General features: G+C 40.1%; 3 protein-coding genes across 3 annotated transcripts in view; 2 read left to right on the forward strand and 1 right to left on the reverse strand.

The window, feature by feature from the left end:
- The window catches only part of LOC103463507 (WD repeat-containing protein 47-like), a 10,331-nt gene extending 6,231 nt beyond the window's left edge, over positions 1-4,100 (forward strand). The window contains exons 9-16 of the mRNA XM_017304255.1: positions 3-131; positions 558-633; positions 757-914; positions 1,511-1,680; positions 1,823-1,993; positions 2,129-2,260; positions 2,784-3,002; positions 3,079-4,100. Of these exons, the coding sequence (XP_017159744.1) occupies positions 3-131; positions 558-633; positions 757-914; positions 1,511-1,680; positions 1,823-1,993; positions 2,129-2,260; positions 2,784-3,002; positions 3,079-3,221 (1,198 nt within the window). The 3' untranslated portion in view covers positions 3,222-4,100. The remainder of the gene's footprint in view (positions 1-2; positions 132-557; positions 634-756; positions 915-1,510; positions 1,681-1,822; positions 1,994-2,128; positions 2,261-2,783; positions 3,003-3,078) is intronic.
- A 1,113-nt stretch (positions 4,101-5,213) lies between these two features.
- Positions 5,214-9,122, forward strand: lim2.2 (lens intrinsic membrane protein 2.2). The gene is made up of 5 exons (XM_008406799.1): positions 5,214-5,322; positions 6,099-6,284; positions 6,486-6,626; positions 6,890-7,024; positions 7,413-9,122. Exons 2-5 carry the CDS (start codon positions 6,107-6,109, stop codon positions 7,481-7,483), a joined length of 525 nt encoding a protein of 174 aa, XP_008405021.1. The 5' UTR covers positions 5,214-5,322; positions 6,099-6,106; the 3' UTR covers positions 7,484-9,122.
- A 1,589-nt stretch (positions 9,123-10,711) lies between these two features.
- Positions 10,712-13,937, reverse strand: LOC103463506 (GRAM domain-containing protein 3; the record flags this gene model as incomplete). The annotated part of the gene is made up of 11 exons (XM_017304257.1): positions 10,712-11,002; positions 11,465-11,572; positions 11,873-11,972; positions 12,103-12,186; positions 12,381-12,468; positions 12,574-12,642; positions 13,000-13,071; positions 13,279-13,377; positions 13,467-13,570; positions 13,659-13,731; positions 13,824-13,937. Coding segments are annotated over 11 exons (930 nt in total), but the record flags the coding sequence as incomplete, so codon positions are not given.
- Between the last annotated feature and the right edge of the window lie 331 nt (positions 13,938-14,268).

Genomic DNA, 14,268 nt, shown 5'->3' on the forward strand with positions numbered 1-14,268 from the left:
ATGGCCGACGTTCACAGCACAGAGAGGGGCCCTGTGAGGAGCAGGTCAGGAGGGTTGAGCAGCACCCCGTTGAACTCTGGGGGCCTCGGCCAGCCGTCACTCAGCGAGTCCCCAGTTACTAAAAGCCGCAGGTAAGAGCGTCTCAAGTGTCTGGTGTAACGTTTACTGTTATTTTTWACATTTGCCAAAATGTTCATGTTCATGTTCAAGATAAGGAATTACATATCATTTTGCATTTTTATACACTATAAAACAGTGGATATTATTACAGCCTAGAAGARGCTGGGAAAGTATGGAATTTAATTTAAAGATTTTCCAGACTTTCTTCCGTCTTCCCTTCTGTCCTTTTTGTGTCTCTCCTTTTCTTTTTTTCTTACTTTCTTGCTGCTTTCTCACAGTTTCTGCCAGTTGTCAAAAATGTTCAATTTGTTTAACACTTCAGTTGAAAGTGTGCAAGAAACGTGTACCTAAATCAGATTTCAAATTTTTTATTTATTTTTTTCTATGCAACAGTAGATGTGCAGGCTTAAAATGCAATGCTATATTGTCATTTTCAGTTTGGAAAGAATCAGAGGTTCTGCCGCTGCAGCCCAAGATGATCCTGGCTGCTCCACCATCAGAAACACACACGAGGTAAACCAAATGTCCAATAACTATGGAGAAACTTCCCCTCACAAGCAAGGCTCAGACACTAAAAGACATTTAGATTCTTGTTGGAAYCCGTCAGAGTTCGTTGTGTTTCTGGTCTTGTTGCAGCATGTGAAGTCCAAAGCCCAGTTTGTGCGGGTGAGTCAGCTTGAGGACACCCAGGCTCTGCGTGCCGTAGCTTTTCATCCATCTGGAGCGCTCTATGCAGTCGGCTCAAACTCCAAAACCCTGAGAGTCTGTGCCTACCCAGAAACAGTGACCAGCAGGTGGGCTTTGTTTGCCAAAGCGTGAGACAGTAAAAGAGGACGTCGATTATTATTTGCATTTATAGTTGGGTACCTTCACAGTCTGAAAGCCTGGTATGTAAGGAATTTGCTTTTGTTCTTTTCCAGGTCGGGGTAAAATGGATAAAAAGAAAATAGAATCTTAGAAAGATATGAATTTCTAAACAATAAAGTACTTTTCACATTATTTATATTTCATTTACAACCATTTTCTTTAACCTGCCAGATCTCAGTTGGTGAACTTGGTGTGTTTGATTTCGCAGGGCCCAACAAAGTTATGTGAAATAGAAATTCTGAAATAGATTTTCTATTAAACTTGGTTTCAATAGGTACTAGATACTAAAACCCAGATATGCCAGTTTTCWTCTAAAATATCTTTAAGAAATGAATCTTCAAAAATAYGGCATCTTTAATTGAAAAACGTTGTTTGTGACTTGATAAAAATATTGCATAACGTTCACTATTACACTTTAAAACGTAATAAACCTTTGCTTAAAAGATGTAATTTCCCTTTTTCTCCTAAATATTCAACACTGCAGCTAAGGTCACATGTGTCTTTTACGGTTTTGCCACTTTAGYGGTTCCGGTGCAGCCAAACAGCCGTCGGTGCGTTTCAGACGAAACAAACATCACAAAGGCTCAATCTACTGTGTGGCTTGGAGTCACTGTGGACAGCTGCTAGCCACCGGCTCCAACGACAAATATGTTAAGGTTTTGCCCTTCAATGCAGACAGCTGCAATGCCACAGGTACAGTTTGACAGGTTTAGTATTGCTTTTCTTTTTTTCTATCTATATGAGTACAGKTGAAAATGCCAGTGAAGACAGAAAATTTAATTTCCACTCGCAAACACTGTCTCGCTGCTTAAAAGCAAATGTTTCCATGATTCAGGCCCAGACCTGGAGTTCAGCATGCACGATGGTACCATAAGAGACCTGGCGTTTATGGAGGGTCCTGAGAGCGGGGGATCCATCCTGATCAGTGCCGGGGCTGGAGACTGCAACATTTACACAACAGACTGTCAGAGAGGACAAGGCCTTCATGCCCTGAGCGGACACACAGGTAACCCAGTGGTAAAAACACCACTCTTTGTTTTACAACTCTGATATTTTTCAAACCCATTCAAAATTGAAAGTACGGCACCACGAGAGAGTCACAATAAAAAAAAAACAGCGTAATGCTATTATACCTTGATAGGTCACATTCTGACCGTGTGCACATGGGGCGGTTGGATGATCGCCTCCGGCTCCCAGGATAAAACGGTCCGGTTCTGGGACCTCCGTGTGCCCAGCTGTGTTCGGGTGATTGGCACATCTCTGCATGGATCAGGTGAGTCAAAACACGGACGATGCAGATTTTAACTCAACATTTGATCTGCTGCGGTTCACTAGTCCACACTGCCCAAGCAGTCATATCATTTAAGTCAACCATGTCAAGTTAAATTGTACAGGAAGATATAACCACCACATCCTCCTCCTTATAACTATTGATCTGTTTTAAACAATGTTTTAATATAATATCAAAAAGTCCTTGTGTAATTAAATAAGAATTCAAGTTTTGTCAKTCACATGGTTGGAGTTTATTTTTTATCATTCATTTATTTTTATCTAAAAAAAATAAAAAATGAAAAACTCCAGCAACCTCCAGTTTATCTCAATAAAAGAAAAAAAACAATTCAACTCGGTCTCAATTCTCTTTTTTTTTTTTATCCAAAATGATATATTAGGTATCTAGTAGAAMCAGGAAGGTTATAATAAACAGACTGGATGTTTCAAAAACATACATACCTTAAAATATATGCTTTAAATCAGCTTGAGCCAGTTCTAAGATGTGCTTCCYCCTTGTCGCTCAGGAAGTGCCGTTGCTTCAGTGGCGGTGGACCCCAGCGGCCGCCTGCTGGCCACCGGTCAGGAGGACAGCACCTGCATGTTGTACGACATCCGAGGGGGACGCATAGTTCAGACCTTCCGCCCCCACGGCAGCGACATTCGCTCCGTGCGCTTCTCGCCGGGAGCCCATCATCTCCTCACCGGTTCCTACGACAACAAAATCATCATCAGCGACCTGSAAGGTGCCCATGTCGTTTGTGAGCAAAGAAAACGACCAYKTAACAGCATGTGCAGCTAACCCTGACCTTCTGACTCCAGGTGACTTGACGAAGCCGCTCCCTCAGACGCTGGCCGGCGAGCACTGGGACAAGGTGATCCAGTGCAGGTGGCACCCACGTGACCAGACGTTCCTCTCCTCGTCTGCCGATCGAACTGTCGTCCTCTGGGCTCCGGGGCCCTGAGAATTTCAAGAAATTAGCTGTTCACAAGAGCGCAGTTTACTCTGTTTAGATCAGCCTCTATGTGTGTACTGCAGTGATGGTGTTTTGAAGACTTGATGCACTGAAAGCCACCTGTGTGAATTGGAATGCTACTGCGGTACGTCGGTGTGATTCTGTCACCGTGGGACACTATAAAGTCTGTGTGTGTGTGATGTCAAAGGTCAACTGTAGCTAAAGGTGGATCTAAAAAAATTTTCAAATTATCAAAGGAAACAAAAATTTATGTGCAGTTGTAATTTGGTTTTAGTGTAAATCACAAAGCCTCCAAAGTACTTTTCATTCTTCTGTTTGCTTGTTATATTGTGATTGAAAGGGTGGATGACATGAAAAGAAGAGAAAACTAAGTTCACTTCAAGCACACTTTAAAACCTGCTTCAGTTCTTTAACGATGCACTGAAATGTTTTATCAATATTTTGTCAAATTGATGAAAAAAAAGGAATAGAAATATAAAGAATTTACCTTTYGTTGCAACATTGCACAGCGTTTCACAGCTCATCAAAGCACAGTGTTGTCAGTGGTTACCATGGGAATCAGTGTCTGGACTCAACATTGCGGAAGGAAGCAACATTTAGTTTTATGCATTTCATAACGTGCCTTTATTAAACATGTGCAGAGAGTTGGCTTTTTTTCTGATTGCATTTCTATGCCAGGTCAAAGTAAATATTTTAAACATGTCATCAATGCAGAAAATTAGAAGGAGCATTTTGACTGTGCACATATGTAAAATAAATGATTGCCATGTTATCGTTAAAGATTTTTTTATTAATTAGGACATGAAGACTGAAAACGTGACTTATCCTGTTTTATTTTGGTTATCAATAAAATGAAAAGTAAATGTGTTTCGGGCCAAATTTTGTCATCGAGGCAGCAACATCACTGAACTAAAGGTTTTTATTCATCCCACAGGGTGTTTATAAGCTGATGCTGTAAGACTTGAAGATCATTTTTGAAAACTGGTGATAAGAAAACTAAMAATGGGATGCAGAGGGAAAACACAACCCAACCCGAGTTCTGGCCTCATGACCCCCACTGCAGGTCTTTCTCCTCTCTTACAACCCATGTTCCTGTCTGGTAACTGTTAAATAAAAACCACTAGACCAGTCAAACCTATCTAAAAAAAAAAACTAAACTGCTTTCAACAATGAAGAAAAATATTACAACTGTTGCTGGGGTTGTTTGTAACTTGGTCACCAGTAAGGTGTTTGTTTATTTTCTGTACACTGATCAATGATAACTGGGGTCAAAACACTTCACCAGTGGGTCAGAACTTCTAATCAAATGTTGTGTTGTTCATATTTTTATTTTTAAGAAGCAGTATTTAAACCACCCATTGCACACATTTCAGAATAAAATATAATGCAGCCAGAAAAGCAAACTGAAAAGTTTGATTTTTACAAAGATAATTCACAACTTTAAGTCGTTTTGCCAACGAAAACATGTTTAGCAAAATTTTTTCATTTTTGCAGCATGAAGTTCAGTACAACTAATTTCTAGCAAGTCAAGAAWAGAAGCATCCTAGCAATGGGAAAATAACCTTAATTGATGTGCGTACCTTTTTTTTTTGTTAAGTTGGGTATGCATTTTAGTTGGGTTTATCTTCTGGTGACACAAGTAAAGGARCAACAAAAGTGAAATAGGATTAAATTGTCGCTGTCTCGCACATGTTGCATGTGGATAAATTAAAACTTCACAAAAGAGTTGGGTGAACTAATGATATAAAAGCAGCATTTTGTATTGTGTCTTTTCCCACACCGTGTATGACGACACATGCATTCGTTTTCCAGCGCATCATTTTCTTCCCTTTTTTATTTGATTATCACAAAGTGAATCCTGCAATAGAAGGATCAWGCATGGCACAGTATGGACAGTGGGCTGATGGAGTGATGAAGGTTAAAGGGTAGAGAGGAGGGCCAGAGAGGGATTTACTCTCACACACACGCTGCACTCGATGATTCACTCTTTTGTGAGATGGACAATGAGGGCCTGAGGTCCAGGGCTTAAAAAGGATAGGCACACCGTTTAACAGCCAGCGACTCTGGACACAGGCTGGCCAAACTAAAGGTAAAACCTGGAATCATACACAATTATATGCATTTRTGATACAACCAGGAWGGATTAGAAACTTAAAGAGCAAAATCGGAGAAGCTGACAACTACARAGACTCGGAGGAGATGGTGTTTGAAGAAGTTCATTTTCTATAATTGTAAAAAAAAATATCATGCATGTTTCCGTTTGCATTAATATTRGGAACGCTGCACACATTTTAAAATTAGSTATGCTTGCCTGTTTTGGACATAATCAGAGCATTTTGGCCACTTTAAAAAGATGCATTAAGGGGGAGTGTGTAAAAATAACTTGTTTTCGGGCTTTGTTGCAGTGCTGACAGTTCAGTTGCTGTGTACTAGAAAATTATTTTGTGGTGTGCGGAGGGGAATTAGAGAGGAACAATAGCTTGGAACTGCCTGATAGGCAAGCCTATTGTCTGACAGCCATTTGAGTCAAGTGCTTTTTCTGGCTCCAACCAATTTCACCACGCTCTGGAGGATCACTCTGCTGTGTGTGTGTCATGTGGATTTGCTTTCTTGTTTTTGGAAAGTMMTAAGCTTTAATTTAACTCTTTCTAACATCACTGCAATGCATGKAAGTGTCTATATGCATGTAACAGAGTCCAAGAAAGCCTAATAGAGCAAGCTTAATCGATATAAACGACAGACTTGAGGAGATGCCCTTAATAAAAACACTTGTTTTTACTAGTAAAAAGCTAATAAAACTTCATAAATAATCTCCCATCTTCCCATCTTCCCTGTCCTCTCCTCTCTGAACTGCTGGGCGTTTAGGCTTCACRATGCTGTATACCTTAGCAGGAGGAGGAACCCTGTGCGGCGTAGCCGCCCTGGTTCTCCTCATCGTTTCTACRGCAACAGATTTCTGGATGTACTACCGCTACTCGGGCAGCTCAGCCAATCAGGGGCTTTGGAGGTTCTGCATTAACCACAAATGCCACGCCCACACCATAACCGTAGGTATGTGCTTCAAAAGATGTTCGCAAATCAGCTTCCCAGAGGTTTCATTTACATAGTTTTCACTTGAAGTTATTATTATTAATYAWTTTTACAGAAGCTAAAATGAATGGAGACAACTTAGTTGCTTGACTGAAAAAAGTTTAATTATTTGCATTTTTGCGCCCTTTTCTCGAAGACTGATTGTTGTCTTTGCATTTTCAGCCTTCTGGGACGCCACCCGGGCCTTCATGCTTCTGGCCGTGCTGAGCTGTTTTGCCGGTACTGTGCTCGGCCTTAGCGCCTTCACTAATGGCACCAAGAACCGGAGGGTCCGGACCGGAGGCATCGCTCTGGTCCTGTCAGGTACTATAAGGGCTTTTACAGCTGGAAAGTAATTACTTTCCACTGCTTGATTGTTGTTTCGATAGGTTAGAACCAAACGTGTTACGTAGACAGAGGACTTTGGGCTTTCAGCCAATCACAAAGTGAAAAGAGAAATAKTTTTTAAGAGGCTTGAAAGAGCTRCTCTTCTAGCTAATCACTAATAATCGAAACAAAGAGGCAACTCTGAAATTCCAACAAAGGTCATACTTTACATTTTCTCTCTCTTTTCTTCTCTGTTGAAGGTTTTCTTGCTCTTCTGGCTTTAGCTGTTTACACAGGAGTGACCGTCACCTTCTTTGGCAAACGCTTCCTGGACTGGCGCTTTTCCTGGTCCTACATTATTGGCTGGGTGGCTGTGATTTTGGCTTTCGCAGCAGGTTTTCACTTCTTCTAGTTTTTAACTCAAGAGGAATATATGTGTTCTCAAATCTCTATGTGTTTGCTCATTTCAAGTTCGAACTTGATAGTGCAGAGTTGCTTTACAGCATTTATAGCACGAGAAAACAGTTTCCATTTGAATAAAACGAAAGTGGCTCACCACCTAGTAGGTTTTCTCGGAAATAAGATATGCATTTTAAAAGTAAAACCAATGAACGTCTTTTACATGACATGTTCACGCATTAACAGCGACTAAAACTGCTTTGGAAACGTTTTCTGTAATCCTAAAATATACAAAGTTGTATAGGACTTTTGCATGCCAAACTTTAATGATATACTTTATGATAAATGTGATTATTAATAGAGGATGCCTCTCATTCGTTCTAGGTGTGTTTCAGCTCTGTGCGTAYCGCCAGACCTCTGAAGAGCCTGCTCCTTCCAATAACCCGGACAGCTGAACAGGATAAACGCACAGATGGTCCTTCAGACTGTTGGACTGAACATCATTGCGGAATTTGCTTCCATAATATGAAATAAAATAAATATATCATAGAATAGTCCATTCTCTGCAGCTAGATGTAGTTGAGTCACAAACCAAACATGCCAGAAGTCAGACAGCTATAAATGCGGTATTAGTCTGACATTTTTCCTGTGTTCCACAAGAATGTGGTTTTGAAACTAAATTGTTGAMAATCAGATGCAACATTCCAGCATTYTTACAAGTATAATTTAGGCTTTAACATTTTTTGGTTTCAGTAAATGCTAGAATTTTACTACGCAAACCCTTTTCACATGTCATCACTGTAAAACCACACAGTTCATCGTATTTAATTAGGCTTTTACCCGACAGAAGATAGTCARTACCTAAAAACATACGTGAAAAGTTTGATGTGATATATCCTTCTATTCCAATACAGACACCTTTTGTTGGAAAAAAAAAATGCTTGAGAAGATCTGTAGTTTGCCAGGACACGTGGGGAACACAGAGCATCATATGCTTTTCTACATGAGGACAAGGAATCTGGTCCATGTTGATGGATAGACTGATGAATTTAAATGCAGGACAAAGCTGGGGAGAGGAGTGGGACAACGGTCCAGCAGGAGAGTTACAAGGGATCGTGTTAGGTCAGGGGTGTCCAAAGCATGGGAATTATTTTGTGTGTGCCCAAAATGGCACAACTGTGGGGCACTGCTACAGGAAGTTGATGCAGATAAACTCTTTAAAAAGAAGAAGAAAAAAAAAGGGAAGTGGACAGTAAMATTTTTTGTACAATTAGTAGGCCTGTTTTATGCTTTCGCTTCATATGATTAAAAAGTACATTAATTTACCCAACAGCAGGTAAAAACAAAAAATGAAAAAGAACTCACTTTGTGGCAGTGGCGTGACAGTTTTGGTTCTTGTGGCAAATGTTTCAGAGACTGACGTATATAAAATTATGTTCAAATGTTAGAGTGGCCCAGTTACCGCCCGTCCACACTAATGAGAATCTGTGACGAGACTTAAAAAGATTTCTGCTTAAAACACACAGAGATTATGCCATTTTGCAATATTTTCAGTCTCTAGTCTACATATTCAAAGCAGGTAAAAACAGCACAAAAGCCTTGCACCTGTATTTGAAACAAAAGCTTGTTCTACCAAATATCAACTAAAATGTGCACCATGTTTTTTTTTTTTAAAAGTGTCTGACAAAATGGGATAAAGTTACAGTAATGAGTATATTTAAAATATCAAGTACAGTACTAGGGTTGAATGAGACGTTTTCTTTTCACAAATTTACCTTAATCTCTTAACGTTCAGGGACAATGTTCACACACTTTCAAAATTAAAACGCAAATRCATCAAACTTTACTTCCAAATATTTCTTTTATTTTTAACAGTACAAAGCAATCTCACAGAGACTACTTTAAATTACACATAATGCAAATAAATATATAGAGAGCCAAAGTAGAATTAAGGACATTAACATTTGGTACAAAATTATTTACAACACTCTGAATAGTGCAAAAATCACAAAAACCGCCCCAGAGTCTTGAAATGGATCATTTGAGGACAGTGGTTGTGCATGCTTCCCCCTGGTGGGGGAATACAATAACTGACAATGCATATGGCATGGCAAAAAAAAAACAAAAAAACAAAACAAAAAAACATCTGCTGAACATTTAGAGGACTCTACATGAGGATGTAGCACAGGTTGAAGCGCTCACTGCTCCTACAAAGACAGAGGCTCCAAAAGAATGGTGGTGTTAAAATGTGGTACTGATATGATTCCGGTTAAAAACAAGAAATTTGAGAAAGGAAAGGCAAACATTATGAGTTGAACGCCACGATTTCTCAGTTAAAATCAAATGAGATCAATTTATTGTTAAAGGGTTACTGAAGAACTAAAGACATGCAAACCGTGAAAACCATCATGAGCACTACATAATGAAATGTCAAGCCGTAGCGACTAAAACCACATGGCAGGAAGAGCCCCACCAACCCTGAGTGAAATCAATTTAAAATAATTCTTAGCACCATCAAACACCGCAGAACGCCAGCTTTGCCATTTCAGTCCAACCACGGTGTCTGGGGTTGCGACAGGCACAATGTATGTATGTCTTTTTTTAAAGTGCGCTTGCTTACTTGAGCCGTTCCTCTYACTTCTTACTTTTCTATTATTGGACCGTCCCCCCCMCYCCACAAACACAATTCTTCACTTAAAACCTTCACACAAACATAAGTTACATTTTTCCCCATGCATATTAAYTTGTTGCAAATTGAAATTTCTTTTCCGGACCACATTTCTTTTGCATTTGAAAACTCGGACCATACAGTGTTAAGTGGTTATTACGCGTCCCTCTGGTGACCAGAGCAAGAATGCATATTACAGTAATCAGTCAAGTGTCAATAACTGCAGACACATGCATTAGAAATACATTACTGGTTATTTGGTCTTCAAGAAGCACGTCGCTTTAGAACAAAAAGCTAGTTTTYCATGAAGACGCTACAACTAAATGYCTGAACCAGAGATTTGAATCCGCTCTCRAAGACCAAAATCTACGCCTTTTGGACAACTTCTTAATGTCCCGATGTGCTGAGTATTTGTGCATTGAAGATGCATTCATCCAGAACTTACTTTACTGGAAGGAAAATAAGCTCTGAGCATTGATCGTTTAACATGTTTAAATCATGCCAAAAAACGAAGAAAGTATTACTGCAATCATGACGGATTGAGAGAAAGGATAAGACCATCAGGAAATTATTATGCCTCTGTGGGCAGATCTGCATTAAATATTATCCTTTAAAAAAAAAAAAATTCAACCCACAGCCAATGAGAAAGAACAATTTAAAGTACCTAAAAACTTGCTCAATGTAGAGACAGACAGGACTGAGTTTACAGCTGATGAAAGAGATAGAAAAGTTTTCTCTGCGCACTCATGCAAAAGATGTGCACTTTGTGCATCTTTGGCTATGCATAGCACTACGTCTCCAGTGTTGAAGTGCAGCAAAAAGCACTACAGCAGGCTAATGCTGATCAGTATAGCCCTATTCAGATTGCATGCTCAGGGAGAACAAGACAATGAGTGACAGATTCACAGATGTCGAAAAGTTGCTGAAAGCAAAGTGCCATCTGACTTGGCTAGTGTGGCACTTTGCTGAGTTTGAGCCATTGTGGCTTTGGTTTTTAAACAACTGGCACACTGCAACCAGGCAGCGTGAGTATTTATTTGGCTTGGCTCTGTGTGATGAGGCTGCAACACGCCCGTTTATTTACTGCACTTGGAGGAAGAAGAGCTGTTTCAAGTTAGGGACTCTGAAATTGCACGAGGTTGCTGCTCTTCCTCTACGTAACAGCGCCGGCCGTGTTGGGGAGCAGAGTCTGAGCACGTTAAAGTTGGCCTTTCAGGTTCAGCTGCGGAGAGGCTGAAATCATCTTCCAATCACAAGTCCGTCCGTCTCTCCTCCCGTCGCTGAGGATTATGTGTTTTTGTTATACCTGTCGAGACAAAAAGAGACGGTTAAARATGGAAAATAAACGACAAATTTCTCAAAGAATAGGTTGAGTTATGAATTGCTATACGATGCATTTCCTACTTCCTCGTTTAAAGGGCTTGTCCATTTAGTTGTGAATTTGGCACTTAATTTTGTGGACCATGGATTTATAATATCTGAAAACTGATTATAAGACTTTGCATTGTTGAGACAACAGGGTAAAATCCACAAACTCGTGTAAAAGAATTAAAAAACAAAAAGCGGTAACTCCCCACTAGGTGGCAGTATTACATCCAATATAGAAAAGCACCTAGAAGGAGTGTGATGACTTGTGATAACGTTAGGATTTTTGTTGTGAATTTCACATTAGTATCCAAGTGTTTGTGTGGCATTATTGTTTAAACTGGATATCAATTACTTGCTTCTCACACTGAAATAAAGACTGAGATGAAAAGAGACATCCTACCCGCTCTGTAAGGTGAACTCTGGCAGAGCACCGAGGGACGTAAGCTGTTCCTCTAGAGCTACGATACGGAGACCGATGTAACCCGAAGACAGCAGCAGCAGTACCACCCTGCAACACACACACAGATTTAGACTAATTCTTCAATGCTTAGACCCATTAACATCAATAAACAAGTAATGACCTAAGCAGTTTTAAAGACTGCTTAGGTCATTAAATAACGTCAGAATGACATGACAGGTTTTTCTGTTTAAATTATTTGAGATAATCAGGTCTATCCGTGTGAGACAATGGAAAGTCTCATGTTTTCCTTTGTGGAATGCAACTTCAGCACCAGTAGATAAGAGATTAGCAAACAGGAAATGGTGGGGGAGGGGGGGGGGCGTACTAAAGAAGAAAGGTGTCACTTACAAAATCAAGTAAATAAAGAGAAGAGTGTTGAGGGTGCTGAGCTCTCTCTGAACCAGCAGAGACTTGGCTTTTTCAGTCACATTCCACATCCACGATCCACCTAAAAATACAAGTCAACAGCGTAAATATTACAGCTCACTTTCACTTTCTAACTCTGGTTTTTCATATGTTCATTACTGAACTTTTCTTCTTTTTTTTTTTGCATACTTGTGACACTTTGTGTCCATTACCTGACTCAGAGAGCTCCTCTGTGGATGAGCTGTCAGTCTGCTGACTGCTGAAACCTGAACCGTTTCCATGAGGCACTGCTTCTACTGGAAAGACAGATAAGAGAAGAAGGAATTGCTGTTAAAACTACTAGCAGACCTTGAACTTCGCACGTCTACAATAAAATTAGAACACGATAACTGTAGCACAGCAAGTGTCGTTTATAATGAACTCCAATTTAGGGAACAAAAGATTTTAACTACTTTARTATGCTCATAATGTGTTAAGTCAAACATCCTACCTCGGTGAGCTCTCTGCAGAGGCTGGTTCTGTAAGGACTGAGTTTCAGAACCATCCAAGCTRTCATCCAAGCTGGACTGGCTGGAGTTCTGCACACAAAGAACCAGGACATCAGAAACAAGGAGCATTGCACATTAAAGAGCATTTATTTTAAAGCTTCTAATGTCAGACAAACTGATTAAGAGTTTTCTTACCACGCGTTTGCTTTTATCAAAGCTGTTTTCGCCTGAGGAAAAGAGAGGGCTACTGTTGGTGCTGCCGTCCTGTAAAAGAAGATGCAGAGACGACTTGAAACGATTCCCACAAACTATGAGCCTCCAACATTTCATGAAAAGAAAAACAAAGAGAGCTCAAACAGTAAAGCCGACACCTGCTTTAATTTGTAACGCTGTACTTTTATAAAACCCTGTTCCCGACATTCAGACKTTGTAACAAAAAAGTCTAATACATTGCAACACTTTCACCATAACAGTGAAGCACTTCAAAGTTTTTCTCAACTGCCTGACACAATTTGACTGCAACGCCATCAGTCTCTCTAAAGTGACCCTAACTGTGGTTYCACATTTTACTCAGCTGCTGAAATTCTGGGCATCTTTTGTAGTTTGACCCGAGTCACTCACCTCTATCTGAGAGCAGACGGAGCGAAGCAGCTGGTAACACGATTCCCTGTTCCTCAGCGACACAAAGACGTACTAAACAATAAGAAAAACACAAAGGAGGGAGGATTATTAGCTGGTGGCTTAATGGTAAAAATCCAATAGTGAAACACACCCTGTTGACTTAACTATTAAAGCAACATTAATGTTGCTAGACAACATCTCATTTCATTCCAAACATGATGAAACTCAATTTGCTTCATGAATGTTACAATTGCAGAGCGTCAAAGATGTCAGACGGACCTTCTCTCCTTCTGAGGTACGAAGAGACAAGGCGTTGGGTACCAGCAGAGCCGTTTTCTGTTTCTTCACCGTGTGGATGGAGGAAACCGGAATGACAACCTGGGAGAAACAAAATAAAATCCAAGACGTTAGTCAAGTCAAACATTGCTTTTAACACAGCGACATGCCGAGCCGGCATAGAGGCCTACCTTAGTGTCCTTCAGCAGAACCGAGGAAAAAAAACAGGCGTGGGTGTCGGTGACGTAGAGGCGACCATGATACGGCACTTCTCTCTGCAGAGCACAGATGTATGCTGGGAGGAAAAGTGGARAACAGTTTTTCAGTTTCACACATGCATTTGATTTTATTTGATGTTTTCCTGTTATTTTCCCTGTACCTACCGTGTATCAAGTCTTCTCCCTCAGGAATGTCTGGAAACAACTTGTGGAATGTTTTGTTGTGCTTTGTGAAACTCTGAAAATGAGAAAAGGTTCGTCTTTGAAATTTTAAGCGTAGAATGCATTTTCTTTCCAACAGGAAGATGAARTACATCAGCATTGGCTTACACTTTGCGTGCCGGTTCCTTCTGTTCTCTCGAAGCCTTTCTTGTCACCATCCAATGTCTCCGGTCTAAAGAGAAGGGAGAAGGAAAAATAATAAAATTGGTTTGAGGTATGATGTTACGATAATAAACGCAAAACATCCCTTTCATCCCAATGAACTGGTGATTAGTTGTTGCTGCGTACAGATGGTCAAGTAACTAAAGGAAAGGTTCCTATGCTTTCTCTTTGCATACAAGGCAAATTGAGCAGTTGAAAATGTTCAGGTTGCAAAAATAAATCACTGTGTGGAAACTAAAGGAGTGGAAGATTAGTTATCAATCTAATCAAAGGTACTCCTGTTAGGTCAACTCTCTAGCAGCATGCCAGCTGCCGTCTTCTAACTAAAATACTTAGTGATACTTTAGCACAGATGAAAATCAAAGCAGATATATTTTGTAAGAAAAAAAAA

Source organism: Poecilia reticulata, linkage group LG4 (assembly GCF_000633615.1).
Source record: "Poecilia reticulata strain Guanapo linkage group LG4, Guppy_female_1.0+MT, whole genome shotgun sequence".
Lineage (NCBI taxonomy): Eukaryota > Metazoa > Chordata > Actinopteri > Cyprinodontiformes > Poeciliidae > Poecilia > Poecilia reticulata.